The sequence below is a fragment of the Xyrauchen texanus genome, chromosome 33, assembly GCF_025860055.1.
Source record: "Xyrauchen texanus isolate HMW12.3.18 chromosome 33, RBS_HiC_50CHRs, whole genome shotgun sequence".
Classification (NCBI taxonomy): domain Eukaryota; kingdom Metazoa; phylum Chordata; class Actinopteri; order Cypriniformes; family Catostomidae; genus Xyrauchen; species Xyrauchen texanus.
In genome coordinates, this window is record NC_068308.1 from 22861316 (window position 1) to 22883777 (window position 22462).

At 38.3% G+C, this 22462-nt stretch overlaps 1 protein-coding gene across 21 annotated transcripts in view; it reads left to right on the forward strand.

Annotated features, from left to right (window-relative positions):
- The window catches only part of LOC127626642 (neurexin-1a-like), a 223136-nt gene that overhangs the window by 129866 nt on the left and 70808 nt on the right, over positions 1–22462 (forward strand). For 8 of the 21 annotated variants that reach the window (XM_052102599.1, XM_052102604.1, XM_052102605.1 and 5 more), the window contains 5 exons: positions 3763–3966; positions 17858–17980; positions 18917–19298; positions 19439–19629; positions 20816–20989. In XM_052102599.1, coding sequence (XP_051958559.1) covers positions 3763–3966; positions 17858–17980; positions 18917–19298; positions 19439–19629; positions 20816–20989 — 1074 coding nt within the window. Of the gene's footprint in view, positions 1–3762; positions 3967–7344; positions 7372–17857; positions 17981–18916; positions 19299–19438; positions 19630–20815; positions 21002–22462 lie in introns of all 21 variants that reach the window. The other 13 variants (XM_052102589.1, XM_052102590.1, XM_052102601.1 and 10 more) reach the window with 3 other exon arrangements.

Genomic DNA, 22462 nt, shown 5'->3' on the forward strand with positions numbered 1-22462 from the left:
AATGCATGGTATTTTGGCGGCGTGAAGCTTTCATTAGACCAATGAAATTGCCGAACGGGTTAAGGTCAAAACAACTTTTTTTGTTTACTGTTTAGATTAAATCGAGCGCGCTCAAACTTCCCATCATTCTGATTACGGTAGTAATTTTGTCGCCCTCACCATGGCAAAGACATGGAGAAACGCATATGATGCTGCTTTCAAGTTAAAGGCGATTGATCTGGCTGCTGCACGGGAGCTTGGTCTTAATGAGTCGATGATAAGACGTTGGAAACAGCAGCGTGAGGAATTGACTCAGTGCAAAAAGACAACTAAATCTGAGGCTATTCAACTCCGACACCGAAGGAGATGACTTCAGTGGTTTCAGTGCACAGGACGAGGAAGATAGTGACCAATGACTTTCTTGGTAGGCTACGGTTTACTGCAAATGTTTTATTACTAGCCGTGTGTGGCAGCGGGGGCGTGCCACACACGGCCCTCCAGGAGAGAAAAGCTGTAAGGGCGCTTACACCTGCGCTAAATTATGTCTAACACCGGTGTCTAATTTCAAGTGCCCTGCTTCACGTGTCCTTCTTGGGAAAACTGTCACACGGGCACCAGTGTGACAGTTTTCAGCAGGGCACTTGACGTTCCAGGTAAGGCTTTTAATGGCCACAACAATGTTTACAATCAATTTTATAAAGTTTCTCAATTATTCTATGCGCCAACACTAGACTGACGTGTGTCACTCTCTCAGCTCTGTGGCTGCTGCCTTTTTATGCCGCTCTCCCCATGCTTACTGAAATTAGACACCGGTGTTATACATAATTTAGCTCAGGTGTAAGCGCCCTTACCGCTTTTCTCTCCCGGACGGGCGCTTGACCACGCCCTCAGCTAAGCCACAGCCGTGTTTCGTTAAAGCCTGAGTAAAGTTAATTTGTTTCAATGTACCGGTAGGCACCTGCGGCTTATAGACAGGTGCGGCTTATTTATGTTTAAAATAATATTTTATTTAAAAATCAGTGGGTGCGGCTTATATTCAGGTGCGCTCAATAGTCCGGAAATTACGGTAGCTCTTTTACCTGTAAGGCAGGACTTTTTTTCTACATCCTTTGACCGTTAGGTGTTCTAATTTCTCCCATTTGTTTTAATAAAAGTAGCCCATCTCTGCTAAAGAGGTTCTGCTAAAAGATGGAAAAATTTAAATTTTTGTGAACTATTTCTTTACCAATTGTCAAAATGTTAGAAAGTCTGTATTACCTATAACAGTTACCTAAAACAAAGCTTAAATAGCTATTTGACTCTAGGTTAACATTATGTCTGGTCTTGATGACATCAGCTGAAATGGAAAATTGTTTCAGAGCAGAGCAATTTATTACATTTTCATTATGAAAATCAAACATTACTTATTTTTTAATAATGTGTTCTGTTGAATCTTGCACAATAAGACCAGCTCAATTGTAGCAACGCATATACTGAAGAAGAATGGGACATAAATTCACTTTTTGTTCGTACATGCAACCAAAGAGCTTGATAATTAGGAATACTGAATATAAAATACAGAACTTCTCTGATCTCATTTTTTAAGACTTCAAAAATTGAGTACAGTATGTTACAACAACAACAATCAGTGTTTTGCAAGAGTTGAGAAACATGCAACATGACTGCAGTATTGTTTCTAATGGCCTCATCCACTCGTAGACACACGCTGTTCTTCAGGAGTTGAAAGAACATCCCTTTGCTGATTAGTATGCATGTTGCCATACTTATGTTTCTGTCTTCATCTTGTTTTCTGCTGTCTCGCTCTCTCTGTTACTCTCTCGGGCTGAGCAATAGCGTAACAGCAACAACGGATGCTGCAACAAGACAGGCACAGAAATTACAGGGAGACTATGTGTCTTTGTGTGTGTGAAGGAGAGGGTAGCCTAATTGGTGTTAGCTTGGAGCTAGCCCATCATCTCCACAGCTCCCTCACAAGCGAGTGATGTCTCTGTACTGGTTCCATGCCAGATGTTGTCCTCTGGCTTAGAGGCCAGCCTTTGCACAGAGGCAGATGTGTCCAGCCTCCATTATGCAGCTAAATTATCAACAACATGGATAGCCCGCTGGCCCGGAGCCGGTGTGAGAGAGTTTAGGGCCAGTTGACGGTCATTTGCCCTACTGGGCCAGTGATGCCTTGTCACAGCATCTTATGTGCTTTTATGCAAAGTGCAGGAATGACTTGTTATAGCCTTGAATACATCCACAAGAATGGAATAAAAATTACAAACCAACAAAGTTGGGAAGTAACTAAAAGTACAGAACACAAACACAAACGAAGATGTTTAGAAGAACTCTGTAGGGCCTTTCAAAGCAAGTGAATGGGGACCAGACTTTACAAGCTCCAAATCATATAAAGGCCACATACTAGTAATGCATGACTCCAGTGGTTTGCTATACAGTACGTCTTCTGAAGCAATGCAATAACTTTGAGTGAGAAACAGATCAACATTTTAATAAATTTTTACTTTAAATATCCACTTTCACTTTTAGAATATTACTTAAATATTGATCTGTTTCTTACCCATACCTATCATACCACTTCTGAAGACATAGATTTAACCACTTGAGTCATATGGATTAATTTTATGCTGCCTTTATATCCTTTTTGGAGCTTGAAAGGCCTGGTCACCATCCACTTGCATTGTATGGACCTACAGACATGAGACAGTCTTCTAAAAATCTTTGTTTGTGTTCTGCAGAAGAAAGTCATGTGGCATGCATGAGAGAGAATTTTCATTTTTGGGTGAACAATCCCTTTAAATTACTTGCAGGTAACAACATCTGTAATTACATACTGTAGTTGAACCTACCCTTAACGCTAACCCTCAATTAATCCCTCAACCTAACCTTACCCCTACCCCTAACCCAACATGTATGCATACAATAAGTATACTGTATCAAATTCTTAATTTTTGAGTGTAATTACATACTAGTAGATAAAGATACCTCATATAAAGTGTTATCATATTAAGTTTTGGAACAGATAATACATTAGCATACATTGCTAAAAATAACATTTGTCATTTTGTTGTAGAGCCAATTATAATATTGGCAGTGCATGTAAAATTCTGAAAAATCCTTACTTTTGAGCCCTAATACAGTGCTGAGTTCCTCCTTGGACCCATTCGGGCATTTATTTTTGTCTCCATCTATTTTTCTAACAAAACTTTCATACTCAGCACTTCTGTGGTTCTAAGTGTCTGTGTGTCTCCCCTGTGCTCTGTCTGGCTGACTGAGCAGCTGGTGAGATTATGCCAGTCGCTCTGAGACCTCAGCCACCTCTCATTGCAAATGAGATGTCTTGAGATCCAGACCACTAAATTGAATTGCTCAATAAAATAATTGTGATACGAATAAACAAATTAGAGAAATGGTAGGCGGTAAACAGAGCTTCAGATGCCCCTCAGCAGGAATACATTACGTGGTGTCTTTATGAATACAGCTTCACAATAAAATGAACAAATAAAACAGGATGTATAAGGACTCTTTTTTTTATATAGCATTTACTGTATCTTCTGGTTAGAATGAGCAGAGTTGATCAGCAGTATTGTTGTGAAATCTCAGTGTCTGGCTGCAAAGCACTTTAGTAACTAGTCATTTAGCTATCCCCATCAACCCTGGGCTTTATGAACAGCCACAGAGCTGATGTCACTGCCCAACACTCACATTTTTTAATGTTTCTTAACTCTCTCTCTCTCTCTCTCTCTCTCTCTCTCTCTGTCTCTCTCTCTTTCAAACACACAGATGCCACCATCCTCAGTTATGATGGCAGTAAATTCATGAAGATCCAGTTGCCAGTAGTGATGCACACAGAGGCGGAGGACGTGTCGCTACGTTTCCGTTCACAGCGTGCCTATGGTGTTCTCATGGCAACCACCTCCCGGAACTCTGCTGACACACTTAGACTGGAGCTGGATGGAGGGCGTGTCCGACTCACTGTCAATCTAGGTACAATAGCCAATTAAAGTGCTCACTTTAATAGTTAACACTACACTTGCAACTTACACACTGCATGGTATATTTAAAATATAATGTTGGTTCTATTCATGTAGTATTTTTGCAACATCATTGGATTAACCTAATCATTATTTGATGATATTTTACAGTTAAGTTTATCTGTCAATTATCTAAGTAAATATTTTTTACAATGTAAGATTAATCTCCTGATCCCCTTTTGCAACTACAATTATTATTGTGCATGCACACACACGCTTAACTAGCTTTATCATTTAGATTTATGTTGTTTTTATCTAAAGCTTATTATAATTACTGTAGATTTTTTTATATTATTTACTTTATACAGTATATGAATAATTTGTGGACATCCTTAGATGTCCGCAATAGGAGGTTTTGTCAGATTTAGCTAACTTCCCCAATGTATAGCTAAGTAAAGAGACACACTCACACACATTCACAGATATTAAAACTTTTTTACTGTCTTTGTGCATTGAGGAGAAGGATGTAGAACCTTCAAAGGCCAGAGTCTGCGGCCAATCGCTCACTCCCAGATGAGCATGATGTAGACTTCCCTTCCAGAGAGTGCACACCCCCTACCCTCTTCTGAAACACGGCATAATACTAAACATTCATACTGCAGTCTTCTCCTGCATGCGCCCCACAAGAGTGTTACACTTGTCAAGACTATTGACAACCCATTAGTCCACACAGTACATTACCATTTCATACTTTCACTACACAGCTTAAAAAATACTAAGCACTTTCATACATACCTAATATTATACAGTCTTGCTCAACTCTGCGCCAGCAACGCTAGGGGTTGGTAAAAATATAGATTTTCAGATGCGTCGCAATCTTCATTTTAACAATCTCAATATAGATTTTTAAATCCCCAAAAAATTTTTTACTCTATGCGTAAGAGCAATCACTTGCATTCGCAACCAAATTTTGCACTATGAGACTAAAAATTTATATATTTGGCAACTGGCTGGTAAATGTTTACATTTTACTCACCAGTAATTGTGTAGGATAGTGGTAGAGTATTCAGCAGTGAGATCCTTTCACTGTGTGTTGAGAGTAGAAGTTGTTCCTTTTGTGCATGTACTGTGTGTGATGTATGTCTAAAGATGAGATCCATGAGACCCATTTGTCATTGACTAATGTCTCTTTTAATACCCTTTCTTTTCTCTGCAATCAGTTGTTGATTATATGTGTATGTGAATATATGTCAGAGTTTAGCGATTGGTTGACTTGTCCTTCCTATTGTTCATATGAAAGTTACGGCACTAAAGGTAATGCAAGTTTTAAAAAGTTTGGAACAGTACTAGGAAAAATGCAATTCACACAAACAGTTTACTTGAAATGCCTCAATACGTCAATTTATGACTTTAAAGTCATATTGATATTTTTTGTGGGGCTTGTGATGTCCAGAGACAGTATGTAAAGAAATAAATCAACATTTTATTAAAAGCTGAAATTCCTGTGAAAGTAAAAAAAAAAAAAAGACTTTGACAACACCATCCCCCTTTAATTTTGTTTTACAAATCGACCACTGATTATAACTGAAATATACCCATATAAATCGATATTGAATTGAAATTGGAATCTAATAAAATCGAGATCTTTTCAGTTAGTTTTGACCGTCTGATCCCAATGTCAATTTTACTGTATGAAGTCAGTTCCTGTCAAGTTCAAACAGGTACCTTAGCAGAGTAACTACAGGTGTAGTTCAACAAATTACCTATAGACACGTTCCACTGATGTTTGACAACCAGAAAGAGTCCAAGTACTTTTTGTCTTAATTTTGAAAAACATATCTTTTGTTTTATCATTTGAAACCTAACACATTCTTTGCTAAGACATTCATACATTTAAGTGTGGTTAAAGTGTCCAAATACTTTTAAACAAATGTCAAGCTTTCTCATCAGGCATTGTGACATGGACTCATGAATTTAACATGTCTACATACACATAGCTTGTCTAAAACCTCCCTGCAGACTTTAACCTACGCACCTACACATGCACGAACAGACATGCACCCACACAAACACCAATCATTCCTTCTTGCCCTCAGGGTACTGCACTCCCTGTTAGGGTGGACACACGTTGCTCTCTGGCTGTTAGCGGCCATGATTTTCACTGTGGTTGACGACACACGACGGGCTCCAGCCTCATGGGAAAAAGATAGAGCTGGATTTGTGTAATGCTCTAAATTCCTCTCGGCCCTACACTCCATCATAACACACTCAAGGATGGGACAGCCCTTGCTGTGCACGAGAAATATTGATTCCCCATTCCAGAGGTACGCTTTGCAAAAGATAGTAATGTGGAGAAGGCCACCTCCTAGGATTCAAGGGCTGATATTTATTTTAGTAGCAACCAGAACAGAACAAAGAACAGAACCCTTTTTTTTTAAGATTTAACAGAAATAGCCTGAGTTGCAATATTTGTGACATTTAATAATGATATTGTCTGTACATGGTCCTTTGAGACAGTGCTCTGAAATGAATTCCCAAGCACACAAGACACACACCTCATCCATGCTAGCTTTTCTTGAAGCTTCCCTGCGAGAGACCACCATACAACATGCTATTTCCATGTGTATTCATGTGCATTGGGTTCTTCTCACATGGAAGCAGGAAAAGTGAACTTCAAATCGAGGGCTGTGGGTTATTGGAGTGCTTATATTTACAAGTGCATTCTGAATTCAGCTCTTCTCCCAGGATGCTCAGGCTTACTGTGGACATGCTCTGTGGTGCTCTGCTGTGACATGTCCATAAACACAAGATTTGCCACTCTCTCTCTCTTATCTGCCAACTTTTTTCAGTTTCCAAATACTCATAGAACATGAGTCATTCTTTAATTCATCTGTTTTGACTTGTTAAAGGGAAACTGTTTTTTAAAATGTGCATATCAGAGCATCAGAAGTGCCAATGGCGAGGACAGGCTGTATCACTGGCATGATTTCTCTCTCGTTTCTGCTTCCTGTGCCATTTTGCGAGATAACCCAGAGAGGAAATTTATCAATTACTTCTGAATATTCAGTAGTTCTGAGACTCATATGGAACTGGGTATAATCACATTTCAATACATGCTAAATTTGTCTAATTCTATATATTATGGGACAGCGAATGCATGAATATATATGAACACTGGAAGTTAGTCTGTGTTCACTCCACCTGGGCTTCATTATCTACATGCAGGAGGTTGAAAAGAAAGAGTTTGAAGATCTGGTCAGTGAAACAGCCCCTCTCCTGTCCACTCAGTTTGCGTGTCCGTCCCCAGTTTGTGGGCAATTTGTTGTAAATGATATCTGCAGTCATAACCTTGAAGGATGATTTTACATCTTGTCTGTTCTCCCCCATCTAGACTGTATCAGGATTAACTGTACTACCAGTAAGTGACTCTTTCCCTCTCTTCCCTCTTCCTCTTTCTCCTTTTTGCCTCTATGATACTGAATACAAGTGCCCTGTATATGTGTACTGCTCATTTGTATGTAAGTGTGTATGTATGTGTGTGAGTGAGTGAGTGTGTGTGTGTGTTTAGAAGTGTAAAACATTGCAGTTATGAGGGCTCTGTGTTGTGGCCAGCAGGGCTTTGAGTGGTTTTTTTTTTGTTTCAGTGTGCGAGCTGAATGTCAGGTAAGGCTAGATTTCGCCTGTGGGCTGCAGGAGCCTTTGGGCTCCCTGGCAGCCATTTTCTAGGAATGTGAGAAATGGAGCTGACTGCAATGGGAGGAGAAGCGATTAAGTTTCTCACTCACAGATCACACTCCAGCTCACGCCGTTTCCAATTACCCTCGCCCAGATCATTTCCTCAGAGACCCTCTCCTCAAATCCCCCCTCAGCCTCGAGCTTTCAAGCCAATGACTCTTTATCTTTTCCTTTTCTCGTGGTCACTGCAGCAGGAGAGAATTGTTTTTAAATGAAAGAGGAAAATGTGCCCCCCAACCCTCATTGGTTTAATGATAGTTTAGCCAAAAATAACAATTTTGTCAAAAATTACCCCCATGTTAACCCCATGTTGTTTCAACCCAGTATTACTTTCTTCCATGAAACACAGACAGAGATCATACATGGAATGTCTGTGCTGCTCTTTTCCTAGCAACCAAAGTGGATGTTAAATGTCAAGCTCCAAAATGGACAAAAACAAGAAAGAAACATGAAAGTAGTCATATATTATAAAATCATAAAAGTAGTCAGTGCAACTGGTGCACTATATTCCAAGTCTTTTGGAATCAAACAATCGCTAATGCTCAAATATCACTTGCACTTGTGTTAAAAAAATAGCACAAAAAAAATAGCACCTTTTGACATTTTGTAATTTTTCGCAATTTTTAAGCACATTTCTAAAAATTAGACTAAAGAAAATACAAAGCCTTACAAAAATTGAGAGTTCATTGCAAATTTGTGGCAAACTTGCGGCAAATTGTCCATTGTTGCCAAAGGTTTGCCATTGGTTCACCACTACTGGCAAAAAGCTGCAAACATCTGGCAAACATTGGTGGAAAATCAAGAGCTCATTTGCATGTGATAATAACGAGTGGCAAAATTGTTGCAAGTTTGCAGCTAGTTTCGTTTTTTTATAAGGGAATGGTTGCGTGTTTCTATCCACTACGTCATGAACAAAATCTTGAGGGAGTCGCCTTGTCATGATGGAGCATTTGAATGAACTTCTTGCCTCGGGGAGAGTTTTATTTGCTAGAACAATTGTACCCCGTTTTATTAAATGCTGCCAGGAGATGGCGCAGAATAATTGCTATATATAATATAATGAGGGTTGTAATGGCTGTGATGCCCGCGCAGCCCCAACCTCCATTGGAAGCCTACCTGGAAACACCTATGCTCAAAATGGTTCTGGCGGATTGTTAGGACCCGCTGTGGGTTAAACACTTCCGAATATCAAGGGCTATGTTTGACCTTGTGTCAAGGTCTGAACTTTCTTTGGGCCAGTCACATAAAGCTATTGTACACTTATAACACGTGCAGAAATGGTCAAAACACGTCAACGTTTGTGCATTTTAACTATTGAAAAAATCCACCCCTTCCTAGCGCATTCAATTTTTAATAAATTTTGAGAGTTTATTTGCATGCATTTACAAGCATTTTCATTCAAGATTTCTTATGCACAATTTAAAAATGTGCATAAAAATAGCTGGATTGAAACCTAGCTATTGACAACAAACTTGCCTCACACTTTACTTGATTAATAGTGTCGCAATCATGAACGTTTTTTAATTTAAATGTCATGAAAGAAAATAAAATGGTTAGAATGGCATGAAAGTGAGTAAATGATGACAATTTCATTGGGTGAACTATACCTTTAGAAGGAGAAGAAATGTGTTGAAACAGATGTGTGTTCTTGATCTCTGTGGGCTTCTCCAATATATATTTTCTCACCCCCTTTTTTATTATTTCAGAGCTACAGCATCTCCTGGAATCGATTTTCGAAAAGCCTCTGGGTAATTAATGGCAGTCTCAAAAGCCTCATTCAAGAGTCTTTGTAGTGACTCATTATAGGATGCTATGTCCCCAAACTGCCATTGCTCATTCACATTCAAAGGATGAACGCAATGATCAGCTCACAAACCATCATGACTCTGCATCCAAATTTGACCTTCAAACAATTTGTGCTTTTCATTGTTGCATAGTAACAGTGAATTGGTTTATTGACAGAAGTAGGCGAGCCTGAGTTTCTCGTCCAATCAAAAGCTTCCAGAGTTTTCAAGGATATTGCCTTTCATCAAAACATTAGAAAAAATGCTTTATCCATAAGTTTTGCCTATTTTATTTTGTTTCACTACCCTTACAGGCATTTTTAATAGAGTTGTTTTTCTTTATTTCGATGCGTCCCTGAGCTCACTACATTGGCAAATTTCACAATGAGGCAGTCATCTGTGTTAACCTGAATGCCCAAGATATCAAAGCACCTGAGCTTCCTTTGGGGGGTTGGCCACATTTTTTCCTCTACTACTCCCTCTGCATTGGAGCAGAGCACACTCTCTGACACAGTAGTCTTTTAAACAAGACACTGATAGATAAAGCTAAAGATAAATTCAGTGGTTGTCTCGTTTGCCGTTGACAAGTGAGAAGACATTTCAATGCAATCAGAACACCCTTTCCCTGGATCAAGAGATTCATATGAATTCAAAAGAACCTAATTTCTCTGAAACAACCTCCTCTATAAATATACAGCAGGATTGCCTTTTACCGAAGCGGCCATGTTCATAAATATGCAGTGGTGATCCTCCTGTTGCATTTGTGAAACAGATAGAACAGAGTACAGGGTGAGCAGCAATGGAGAGAGTGCTAGTCCTAAGAGCCCGAGAGAGCAAAACTCACTGTGTGCGTTTAAGCGTCCGAGCGTGTTGTTTGTTTTCTGTATTTACTGATCTTTATACGGTGTGGCTGACTGTATACGTTTCAGCCTTTTTTTTTTATATTGTGGTCTTGTCCTTTGAAAACAGAGGTCCCTTTTCAGATCCCACAATTTCAACCCTAACCTGGCCTAATTTCTGAGCAATAGAGCAGATGGTCACACAATCATGTCGACCTTCATTCCATCACGGCCTCAGTATCCCAGTTTGCCGCAGTGATGTTAGATCTGGGCTGACTTTGTTTGTGTACCACTGGGCATCAGACCCAAAACCTTTTATTCCCCCCCCGATTGGCTCTTTAAATGATTTGTTGCTTTCTGATGAAGCCCCAATTTGTTTCCGAAATAAGCAGAGTCCAAGCAGTGGCGCACAGACCTCAACAGGGGCGAAAAGATTAAAAAGGCAGAATGAAATGCGCTATAATGGCACATTTCAGTCTGATGTTTTTGACCAATATTATTATTATGTAATTTCCTTAAACTCGACATCTTCTCAATACAATGCAACAAAGGAAATAATACCTTTGTAAAATATACCCAACTAAAATAAACACTTCTTAGACTCTTAATGATTTAACTCCTCTCTATAGAGAAAATATGGCTGGTTTGTTTCCTAATATCTAACATCATTCGAACAGAATTGTATTAAGATGATGATATGTACTTTAAAAACCTGCGTAATACACATTGTTTTGGCTGTTTTCCTCGATAGTGTTGGTTAGAATTTCAGGCCGTCTAGCCATTTGAGAGGTTTGACTTCCTCCCTAGCACTTTAAGGTTAAAAACCTCAAAGGTCAGAATTCAAATGGGTCACAGAAATGTTGTGGTTTGTGCTGTGATATTGAGAGAATCCGTATTGAGTATTGCAAGTGATCCCGCTCTGCGCTGTCCTGTCTCTGAGCACAAACGGGAAGCCAGCTGCACTTGTGTGCACTTGTATGCTCCAGAGTTAGCGCGCACGGCAATCATGTGAAACAAAGCTGCGCATGTCAGATGAGAAGTATTTAGGACGCAAGATGAATGTTATTGAATTTGCTTCAGAGGATGAATGTTGTTTTAATTGATTCTCCTCATCATCTCATTCACAGGGATTTTAGGAACCAGCAGCTGCTCTGCCTTCCTGCTCCATTTCTCTGACAGAATGTGTACCACGTATGTGTAACGTGAACAGAACGCTGTGCATATTTCTTGCCAAATTTCTAGCAGTTTATCGTGTCTACTGGTATAATGAAACATATACATATATATATATATATATATATATATATATATATATATATATATATATATATATATATACAGTATATAGTTCATTGTTAGTTCATGATACCTAATGCATTAACTAATTTTAACGTTCAACCTTAAGCGACTGCTACCTTATTTTGGTGCCATTAAGTTACTGGAACACCAACCTTACACCTATAGCTGGGAGAAACGCTGTAGCAGGTAGAATGGTTGAAAGTAGAGGTACGGTCGTGGGCCAAAGCCATCAGCTACTTCCACTATGCGCAACCTTGCTGATTGTGCTGGGTGTTTTTGGAATTGAAGGAGCAAAACAGCTCTGACTTGCCGATGTGTGAAACCAAATGTAGCTTGGAGCTGTCAGGATTTTCCACATCTTCCTCACAGTTGGGAATCTACCCACACAGCAAGGAACCTTGCGAGATAATTCTACACTACTGCATGTGAACAGAGGAAGTTGACATGTGGGACCAAAAAAAAAGGTGTGAATGGAACTATGAAAACCACAGGAACATATTCCACATCACAAAACTCCCAGTAGTCAAAGCGAGTGCAAATATTTTCGATGAGTATCTAGTCACCTGCCGATAGAGTGGTTACAAGGCCTCCAAGTAATAAACACATCAGAAATGGAAAAGTTTTACACTGTGATCCCCTGCCGAGAGTTAACCTTTCAACACTACACACAGAATCATCAGGTTTCTTGTTTACATTCTGTTGTTTCAATTTGCAAGTCACCCAGGAAGCAAATTGACTTCAGAACTGTTATATGTCATCATAATTTCCTGTGTTTATTTGTTTTTCCATGCTCTCTTTGAAAAGGATACATCAGTAACGCTTTACAATAAGGTTAGCTTTAGTTGAAGGTGATTAACTGATTTATTTAGCAAATTGTTAAACTTTCAAACAAAGAAACAATAATAGTAGAAAAGTGTTTTAAACAATATGCTTAAAATGATGTAAACTCACATGAGATTAAGGCTTTAGTCATATCAGGCTGCTTTATTCTACATATGTCGCTAGGTGAACATTCATGAGTGCTGCCATGTTGAGATTACATGACCTGCCAAATATATTACTAGATTTATCGCCATAATCCACTGAAATTCAATGTGTAAATAAATTCTCTCACGGGATAAATTAATCATGACTGACAACGAATAGCAGTGTCATGGGTAACTAAAAATCTCAGTTTTTTTCGTGATGCTATATATACACCGATAGGTGTCAGCGCAACGTAAACACAAATATTGCTAGGTTAAGAATGACTCATAGTTATGTTAATTTTTAGATATGCTAAAGCATTTTTTGTCAATACAACATAAATACATGAACTATCAATTACCAGTAGTAAATACATACATTATAGAAATGGTTCACCCAAATATGAAAATTCTATCATTATTTACTCTTTCATGCCATCCTAGATGTATGACTTTATATCTTCTGCTGAACAAAAACAGATTTTTAGAAGAATATCTCAGCTTTGTAGGTCATACAATGCAAATGAATGGTGACCAAAACTTTGAAGCTCTAAATAGCATATAAATGCAGCAAAGTAATCTATAAATCTCCAATGTTTTAATCCAAGTCTTTTAAAGCAATCCAATCGGTTTTGGGTGAGAACCGACCAAAATATAACTCCTTTTTCACTGTACATCTTGAGAGCAGTCTCTTTGGCCATCATGATTTCAAGCTCGATTACACTTCCAAGTGCCATCTAGCTAGCGCTCTGTGCATACGTCAAGCACTAGGAAGTGTAATCGAGCTTGAAATGATCGTGCGTAGAGACTGCAATGGCAAGATGTACAGTAAAATGTGAGTTCCATTTTGTTCTGTTCTCACACCTACCCACACATACGTTTCGCTTCAGAAGACATGGATTTAACCACTAGAGTCTTATGGATTGCTTTTATACTGCCTTTATGTGCTTTTTTGAGCTTCAAAGTTTTGGTCACCATTCATTTGCATTGTATGGACCTACAGAGCTGAAAAATTCTTCTTAAAATCATTGTTTGTGTAAGACATTGTTCTGCATTAAGACAGAAAGTAATACACTGGGATAGCATGAGGGTGAGTAAATGATTAGAAAATGTTCATTTTTGGGGTGAAATATTCCTTTAACCTTAAAAAGATTACTAAGATAACAAAAAATTTAAATTTTCATTAACATATAGAACATTAATAAAGTGTTGCTATTTGGTAAATTTGTACATGAAAAACTGTATGTAAGAGGCAGCCATTTTGTTTTTTATTGCATACATGCATGCACATGGATTTTAATTCAATTCAACCTTCAAAATATATGTGCTTTATGGTAATATCTGTCTTGTTCTATCTTCTTTCATGACCAGGGATATTTTGCTCCAAGGTCAAGGCTTCTAATTGTCTAAATCTATGACAAAAAGACAGATTCAGGCATTCTAAGATAAATTAGATGTTTTATTTAAGCTACCATGGAGAAGCAGAAGCTGAGGTTTTACATGTTTGAACAGCCTGCTATTGGGTAGTCTCATCCCTGTTTTTTTATCCTCATTAATTATGTGTGTCAGCCAAAGCTGCTACTGTCAATTGCATGTGTTTGTGAACGTTTTTCTTCCTCTTACGCGAAGAACAAGCCGTTGCCAATTAGGGACTCTGCCTCCCCCCAGGGTGACAGTATGTTCAACTAAGAGTGAGGTCACATCAGCTCATGGGTTGTTAATGTGGTCTGAGTGTCAGCAAGATGAAAGATGTATATTTAGAATCTAGTGGGGTCACTTGACGCTCTCTGCTAAATCAGGCTATAGGTTGAGAGCAGCATTTTGTTTGGTTAGAGGTTTGCACTTCAGGGGTCCATATTTTCACCTTGGCTCTATGATATGTACAGTCGCACCATCGAATTTTGATGACCTTTAAATTAATTTCTATAAAACCTACTTTATGCAACAGATTGAAATGTGAGGTGCATTGGTTTAATGTTGTGGTTATGTTTCATGGTGTGCTCTGATCTGTTAACCAACAGAAAGATAGACGATTTCCTTTCATTCCTGAATAATAATTCCATCCAGATTGGTTATCACTAGTATTGGTTTTGCTCTCATGTCCTGTTGAGATGACGTTATATTTATGGGGTCTCCGAGACCTTATTGACGTACATTTAAAAATAATGACAGTTTCAAAATTAAGTTGCTCTGACATCATTCTAATAGCACTGTTTCTGTGTGGGGTCAATGTAACCCAAGCAAAAAACATTGTAGTCAAATTTTTTACAAATTACAAAAAAAAAGTTACAGAAGTGTGTATATATACTGTATGTGCTCTAGTTAGAGAATCTTGTGAGAATCATTGCATTATTTAATGTGTCATATCTGATGTTTTAAACATCTGTAATGTAACAGTTTGTTTTTTTAAGGAGGGCAATTGAAACATGGTATCAGTTTAAACATTTGTTCATAATCAGTTCTTGTAAGATTAGAAAAAATCATAAAGTATCAAACTGATACTTCAATGTTGAGTATTTTCAAGCAGTTAAAGAGAGAGTTCACCCAAAAATAAAAATTCTCTCATTATTTCCCAGATGTGTATGACTTTTGCAATCTGCTGAATAGAAAGAATTTTAGAAGAATATTTCAGCTCTGTAGCTCCATAGAATGCAAGTAAATGGTGGCTAGAACTTTTAAGGTCCAAAAAGCATATAAAGGCAGCATAAAAATAATCCATACACCTCCAGTGGTTAAATCCATGTCTTCAGAAGTGATATGATTGGTGTGGGTAAGAAACAGATTATTATTTAATTAATTTTTAAATGTAATCTCCACTTTCACTTTCACTTTCACATTCTTCTTCTTGTGTTTTTGGCAATTCACATTATTTGTGCATATCTTTACCTACTGGGCAGGTGTAGAATTTATAGTAAAAAAGTAATTTAATATCAAAAACATTTCTCACCCACACCTATCATATCACTTATGCTGCCTTTATGTGCTTTTGGGACCTTCAAAGTTCTGGCCACCATTCACTTGCATTGTATGGAGCTACAGAGCTGAGATATTCTTCTAAAACTCTTCTTTTGTGTGCAGCAGAAGAAAGTCATGAGGATGGCATGAGGGTAAATGATGACGGAATTTTCATTTTTGGGAAATGGCCCTTTAAAATGGCTCTGGGGTCTCTGAGACCACTAATAGAACATGTTGGGTAAATATGTTAAACAAAACCCATTTTCAATTATATTAGTTCCCACTTTTACATATTACTTGTGAGTATTGGTGAATATTCAGTTCCAAAAGAGCTGAGTTCCTCTGTTCTCAATATAATACAGCCCTCTATCAAAATGGCTGCCTGTACCTGTTTCACACTGTATCTTTCTCAGCTCGATGAGCTAGATATGAGTGCATCTCATCTCTCCTGGCCGAGACTTTTTGTGTGCATGTGTGAGCGTGTGTGGTCTGCATTCTCCTGCTAGCCCTGTCAGCCAGCCCCTGCCTGCCTCTGTCTTATTTAACTCTGCCCCCTCTCTCCACCCTGGGAGATGAGAATCAAAGTGACCAGACACATGCAACCATCTGCCCCAGTTCCATGGCAACGAGCTGCCCTCCCAGGCAGAGGAAGAGGCTTTTTGTCTTTGCTGCTTGTGATTTTGTCTGAACACAACTCCCTAATAACACCGTAGCAGACCTAGACCTTGCGACGTCTCTCCAATCCAGCTGTCCAATCACACACTGTCACCTTTTCACATATATCCTTTGTGGTAATGGTCAGAGGCTTAAAAAAGCACCTGTCATCTCTTGTATATCACCTGAGGCGTAATGGTACTGCCCCGGTGTTACCTCTCAATGGTTTCTTTTTCTTAGATCAGAAATGTACTGCAGAGATCTTTCTTTAGGGGGAGCTGTTGAGCAATGTATTCCCTTACATGCTCTATCTTTTTTTCTTCCCTGCTGGCTCATGGCCGGCTGATCTGGATTCATAGTAATTGAGAGCAGGGAGGGATAGAAAATCGATTGAGAGCCTGGCAGTTCTTTAATGGCAACTCTTTTTACCTGTTATCAAGTGAGATGGGCTGCAGGGGCCCCTGACAATGACACGCTACCCTCTTAGCGGTTGTCTGACTGATAAGGAGAGACAATGACGTGTCAAAGAGAGAGAACGGTTGAAAATCACAAAGCCTCCAGGCTCCTCTTCGCACTCTCTTGTCATCTGGTGGAAGCTCGATTGGAGCCCGGAGGTCTCGAGGCCTCCGTCAAATTAACAGCACATGTGCACGGGATAAGGAGAGGCTCTACAGGCGAGAAATTGCTTTCTCAACTAGAGTTTACAGTCTGTAGTTTTTGGATATGCTTCCTAAACCACTCAGGAATTGTAAGGACGTGAGACGCATATGCAGCAGAACATCACTTGATTTAAACAGAAGCTGGCTGGTGCCCTCAGTGGCATTTGTCAGAAAAAAACATTTGATGCATGGCTCCATCTAGTGGTAGAGAAGATTTGTTCAATGTACCTTACAAATGTTAACCTGTAGGGGCTATTGAGTGGAATTTGGGGGAGATAATGTTTAGTTCATGCTAAGGAGTGATCACCATCCATTTTCATTGTATAGTAAAGAGTAGCTTTTTGCTCTTTGCATTTTGACTGTATATCCATTTGTGTTCCACAGGAAAAGGTCTGAGTATGAGTCTCAAGCGACATGAGGGTGGGGTAGATGAAGACAGAATTTTCAGTTTATATGATCTGTAGAAGGTGCAACTCAATTGGACTAATGAAATTTTAGACATATGAATGGGGGATTTGTGCCACAGTGTTTAGGATAAATGCTTTTACTAACAATCATCGTGTAAATTATTGTGAATTGTAAAAATAACTTTTTTTTTCTTTCTTTTTTTTTTTTTTTTTTAGGAAGTTGAGTCTGAATGGGCATGACTCTTCTATATACCATTATTCAGATTGGTTGGAATTAAAGACCCATAATTTATTTAATTTAATGTTGACTGACTCGGGGAATCTAAAATGGTTTTAGCATGACTGCAGGATATGAAGAAAGATGAGTGAATGTGATGTGTGAAGCTGTGTGACAGAATAATTGAGTGAGCACATCATTTTTTCCTTCGCTCTTTCTTTATGAACCCTCCTCTTTTTTTTATCTCTACATGCCTCTGTCACCTCTTTTTGAGTTTATCCCCTTTTTACACAACCCCTGCCTCTCTTCATTCCCTCTCTCTCTCTCTCTCTCTCTCTCTCTCTCTCTCCCCTGCCCTCTGTGTTAACGGCTGTGTGGGACATGTTATAGGTAAAGGTCCAGAGACCATATTTTCGGGCCAGAACTTGAATGACAACGAATGGCACACAGTTCGTGTTATCAGGAGAGGCAAAAGTTTGAAGCTAACGGTGGATGACCTGCAGACCTCTGAAGGTACAGCACGTGCTCTCACTATATCCACAACCCAAATGTTAACACATAGAATGAAGAATCAAATGAAAAAGGCTGTTCTTTTGCACAATGTAATGCAATCATTTTTGGTTCCTCGCTGGGCTTGCGGGCATGTATTCAACGCTTTAAAATAGACTTGCTATTTCTCTTAATGCTGATGCATTTGAGGTCAATCCATGGAGGGAACACATTATACTCGCATAACCTTACTGATTTTAGAGTGAGAGAACATCCTCATGGGAAGCTTTAAAAGTGCATTTAAAATATTTAGGACTTCCTTTCCTCCCACTGGATCTCTCAAAAAAATCAAGCTGCCATTTTTCTACATTGTAAGAAATTGAAGAGGCTTTAGAATTTGCTTGTTTATAATATTTATACAAATCTAATTTTGCCACATCAAGTGTGACCAACTTCTTGCAATGCTGGCTGTGTCCGAAACTAAAATAAAATGCTGCGTTTGTAGGAAGTATACTGAGGTAGGAAGGCTCCAAAGTATGCCTGAACTCAATGTTTGTTTAACATCTTGTCTACTATGATGTCTTCATCTGGTTTTTGAAAGCAGCATAGATGTATCCTTGCTGCCTATAATATTCTACAATCCAGTAAGTGCAGATGGTGGAAGGATTAAAAATGGTGTTTGATGGAGCAGTTTAAAGAAGTAAATGAATTATTAAAAGTCCATGTTTTCAATCTTTGAAATCATGATTCCATTGCTCACGTTGGTCTTGATTAGATCATCAGATGTGACATTATGGTACCTTTGAAACCAGTTTCCATAGAAGGTAAACCTTCATACAAAGATGAAGTCATTGACTATCTGGGCAGCTTTCGGTTTCGGCCACAGCCACTGTGTCATGAAACATAAAGCACCCTGCGCTTCCTGTATTAAATGTGTCTTCGATTATTCGCCCTGGTAAGGTCAAATCACGGGGGACCACACGCAGCTGGAGTTCCACAATGTGGAAACCGGCATCGTCACAGAGAAGCGTTACATGCCTGCCGTACCCTCCAACTTTATTGGACACCTGCAAGGCCTTTCCTTCAATGGCATGTCCTACATTGACCTGTGCAAGAACGGGGACATCGACTACTGTGAATTGAATGCCATGATTGGCTACAGGAGTATTGTGGCAGACCCTGTGACCTTCAAGTCTCGCTCTAGCTACGTGACCCTGCCCACCCTGCAGGCCTATTACTCCATGCACCTGTTCTTCCAGTTTAAAACTACCTCCCCAGATGGTCTCATCCTTTACAACAGAGGAGACGGCAATGACTTTATAGTGGTGGAGCTGGTTAAAGGGTGAGCCCCATTAACTTTTAATATGCTACGGTTGATTTGAATGGATGCAATAATGTATTATAAATATTGTATGTGCTTGGATGATAATGAAAACATGTTGATGTCCTTCACTAATTGTCATCATAACGGTGTTCTTGCAGATATCTTCATTATGTGTCAGATCTGGGGAATGGAGCTCACCTCATCAAAGGAAACTCCAACACACCTCTAAATGACAACCACTGGCACAATGTGATGATTTCACGAGATACAAACAACCTCCACACTGTCAAAATAGACACCAAAATCACCACACAGACTACCATGGGAGCCAAGAACCTGGATCTGAAAGGTACATGTGGTATTCTCTTTATAAGAATTATATCTCAGTTTTAGGGCAAAGTTCATAATTTAAGAAATGGATCCCTTTCAATTCACTTTGGAACAATGAAGTTTAAATTCAATATGCCCCACACTGCAGGATGTTGAATTTGAATATGAATGTAATGACAGCAAGAGGAATTTACTAAATAGCAATTCAAAGAAATTTAGTCACACTTCAGTGTGACAGAAGTTTGTATTATTAAATACTTCACTTACAGCCATTATAATAATTTAATTGAATTTGAGTGTATTTCAATTGTAGATCCTTACATTTTAAGTAAAATTAGAGTTCGGTATCCTGTTTGCTACCTCAATTCCAAATTAATTCCAAACTAATTGACAATTTAAATTTAAAATTATAGTTCACCCAAAATGAAAATTCTCTCACCATTTACTCTCCCTCATGCCATCTCAGATCAGCAGAAGAAAGAGTCATTCACATCTGGGATGTCATGAGGGTATATAATGAGTAAATAATGAGAGAATTTTCATTTTTGAGTGAACTATACCTTTAAGAAACGTATTCTATGTCACCCTGTGCCTAATTCTTTTCATTTACTTATTATTATTATTATTATTATTCCATTTAAAGGTTCACTAAGTTTTTGCTTATTAAAAAATTTTACATAAAGCCAACCAAACAATATAACAACAAACACAAAATACTATACTGACAATGATGGAGACAACAGTATAGTCAAGAGAGATGGTATATCAGCAGGATTGTGATCCAACAGACAGTCTAAACAGAATGAGTGCAAGTGAAAATATAAAATGTCAAAACGACAGGGAGTCATGAAACAAACTGTGGGTAAACAGACTAAAAATAATAAAAGAAAAGATAAAAAAAAAAAAAAAACATTTTCAGTGTAAAGCGGTAGTGTTTTATGAAAATTTTCAGTATCCAGGACGATGGGGGTCAGTAAAGTGTGCAAAACAACAAGTACTTCTGGGACAGATGAGACGAGTAAGAGCCAATTAAATTCACCTTTAAAAGGATCTGTATTGTTATTTAAACTCTTTGTTTCTTGCAATAAACTATGGTACCAGCAGAGGGCAATGGTGTACATTTTCATGTGCACATAGCATGCTCCCCTTATAGTTTAATTAAAATTACATTGTCAGTTAGGCCATAATATTTCCTGTCTCTACAGGTGATCTGTATGTGGGAGGTGTGGCCAAAGAGATGTATAAGGACCTGCCAAAGCTGGTGCATTCTAAAGAAGGCTTCCAAGGCTGCTTGGCATCTGTAGACCTGAACGGCCGATTGCCAGACTTGCTGTCAGATGCGCTGTCTAACGCCGGCCAGGTGGAGAGAGGATGTGAAGGTGAGGAAAACGGTAGGAATGGGATGGGAAGACACGGGGTCGACTTACCATATCCCTTCACTTGATGACTGCAGTCTCCACCCTTGTCTCATCTCATGCACTCATGTTCATCCTTTTTGCTTCCTGTTATATTCACTCTCTACCTAGGCAGTTGTTGTTGTGTTTTTCCCCATGTTGGGACATTTTTTAGCCATTTTAATGTCCTGTGTTCTTTTCCTCTTGTGGAAGCTTTCAACTTAGCGAAGCAAGTATGAAATATCACCTATATGACCATTGATGGTACTAACATTACTCAGAAGGCAGGCTAGCAGCAACATATTTTTAAATGCTTTACATTTGAAAAAAGGTCAATAAACACTACCGGTCAAACGTTTTGAAACAATTGATTGAAATGTTTCTCATGATCATATAAATCTTTTGATCTGAAGGTGTATGCTTAAATGTTTGAAATTCGTTTTGTAGACAAAAATATAATTGTGCCACCATATTAATTTATTTCATTCTAAAATTAAAATGTATTAAAAAAAAACAAATAGTTTTTGAAATTGATGACATGGATCAATTTATAAAGAAAAGCAGCCAATAAGTGCCCAACATAGATGGGAACTCCTTCAATACTGTTTAAAAAGCATCCCAGGGTGATTCCTCAAGAAGTTGGTTGAGAAAATGTCAAGAGTACATTTTTGCAAATTCTAGGTGACTACTTTGAAGATGCTAAAATATACCACAGTTTTTATTTATTTTGGATTTTGTTTTGTCACAACGTCATTCCCATAGTTCCATTTATATTTTGAAGACTTTGCTATTATTATAAATGTGATATGTGTATTAAAAAAAAAGTTATAATAAAGAATGAAAGTAGACCAGATGAGGACATGAAGACTAGTATTAGGCAGCTTTAATGCCCACTAGAAGGAAGACATCAAATTCACATCATCCCTTTGTAGTCGAGGAATCAAATCTGCACACTAAAGCCACTATAAAAATAATAATGGACATGTAAAATAACATGAATGCTCAATAGTTCCCATTAATATTATAAATATTAAAATAGACTGAAATTATTAAATTATATGGTAACACTTTACAGTAGGCTTCCCTTTGATTATTTAACTAACAATTAACAATGCTTTTAAAGCATTTATTAATTCCAACATATACTTGTTTAGAATCAAAAGTTGTATTTGTTAACATTAGTTGAAGCACTGTGAACTAACATGAACTTCTTATTAACTAACATTAACAAAGATTAATAAATGCTGTAAACTATATACTGTTAATTGTTAGTTCATGATGCATGATAATGTTAACGAAGGGAACCTTAATGTAAAGTGCTTCCAATTATATTAAATGCAATAGGTCTTGCAGCAGCTTTTGTTAAGGCGCCTATACGCACTACAATAAAATAGCGGCACTCTAAAAATGAGCATAGACACACATTTACACACTTTGTAGGCTAATTATAATCAATAC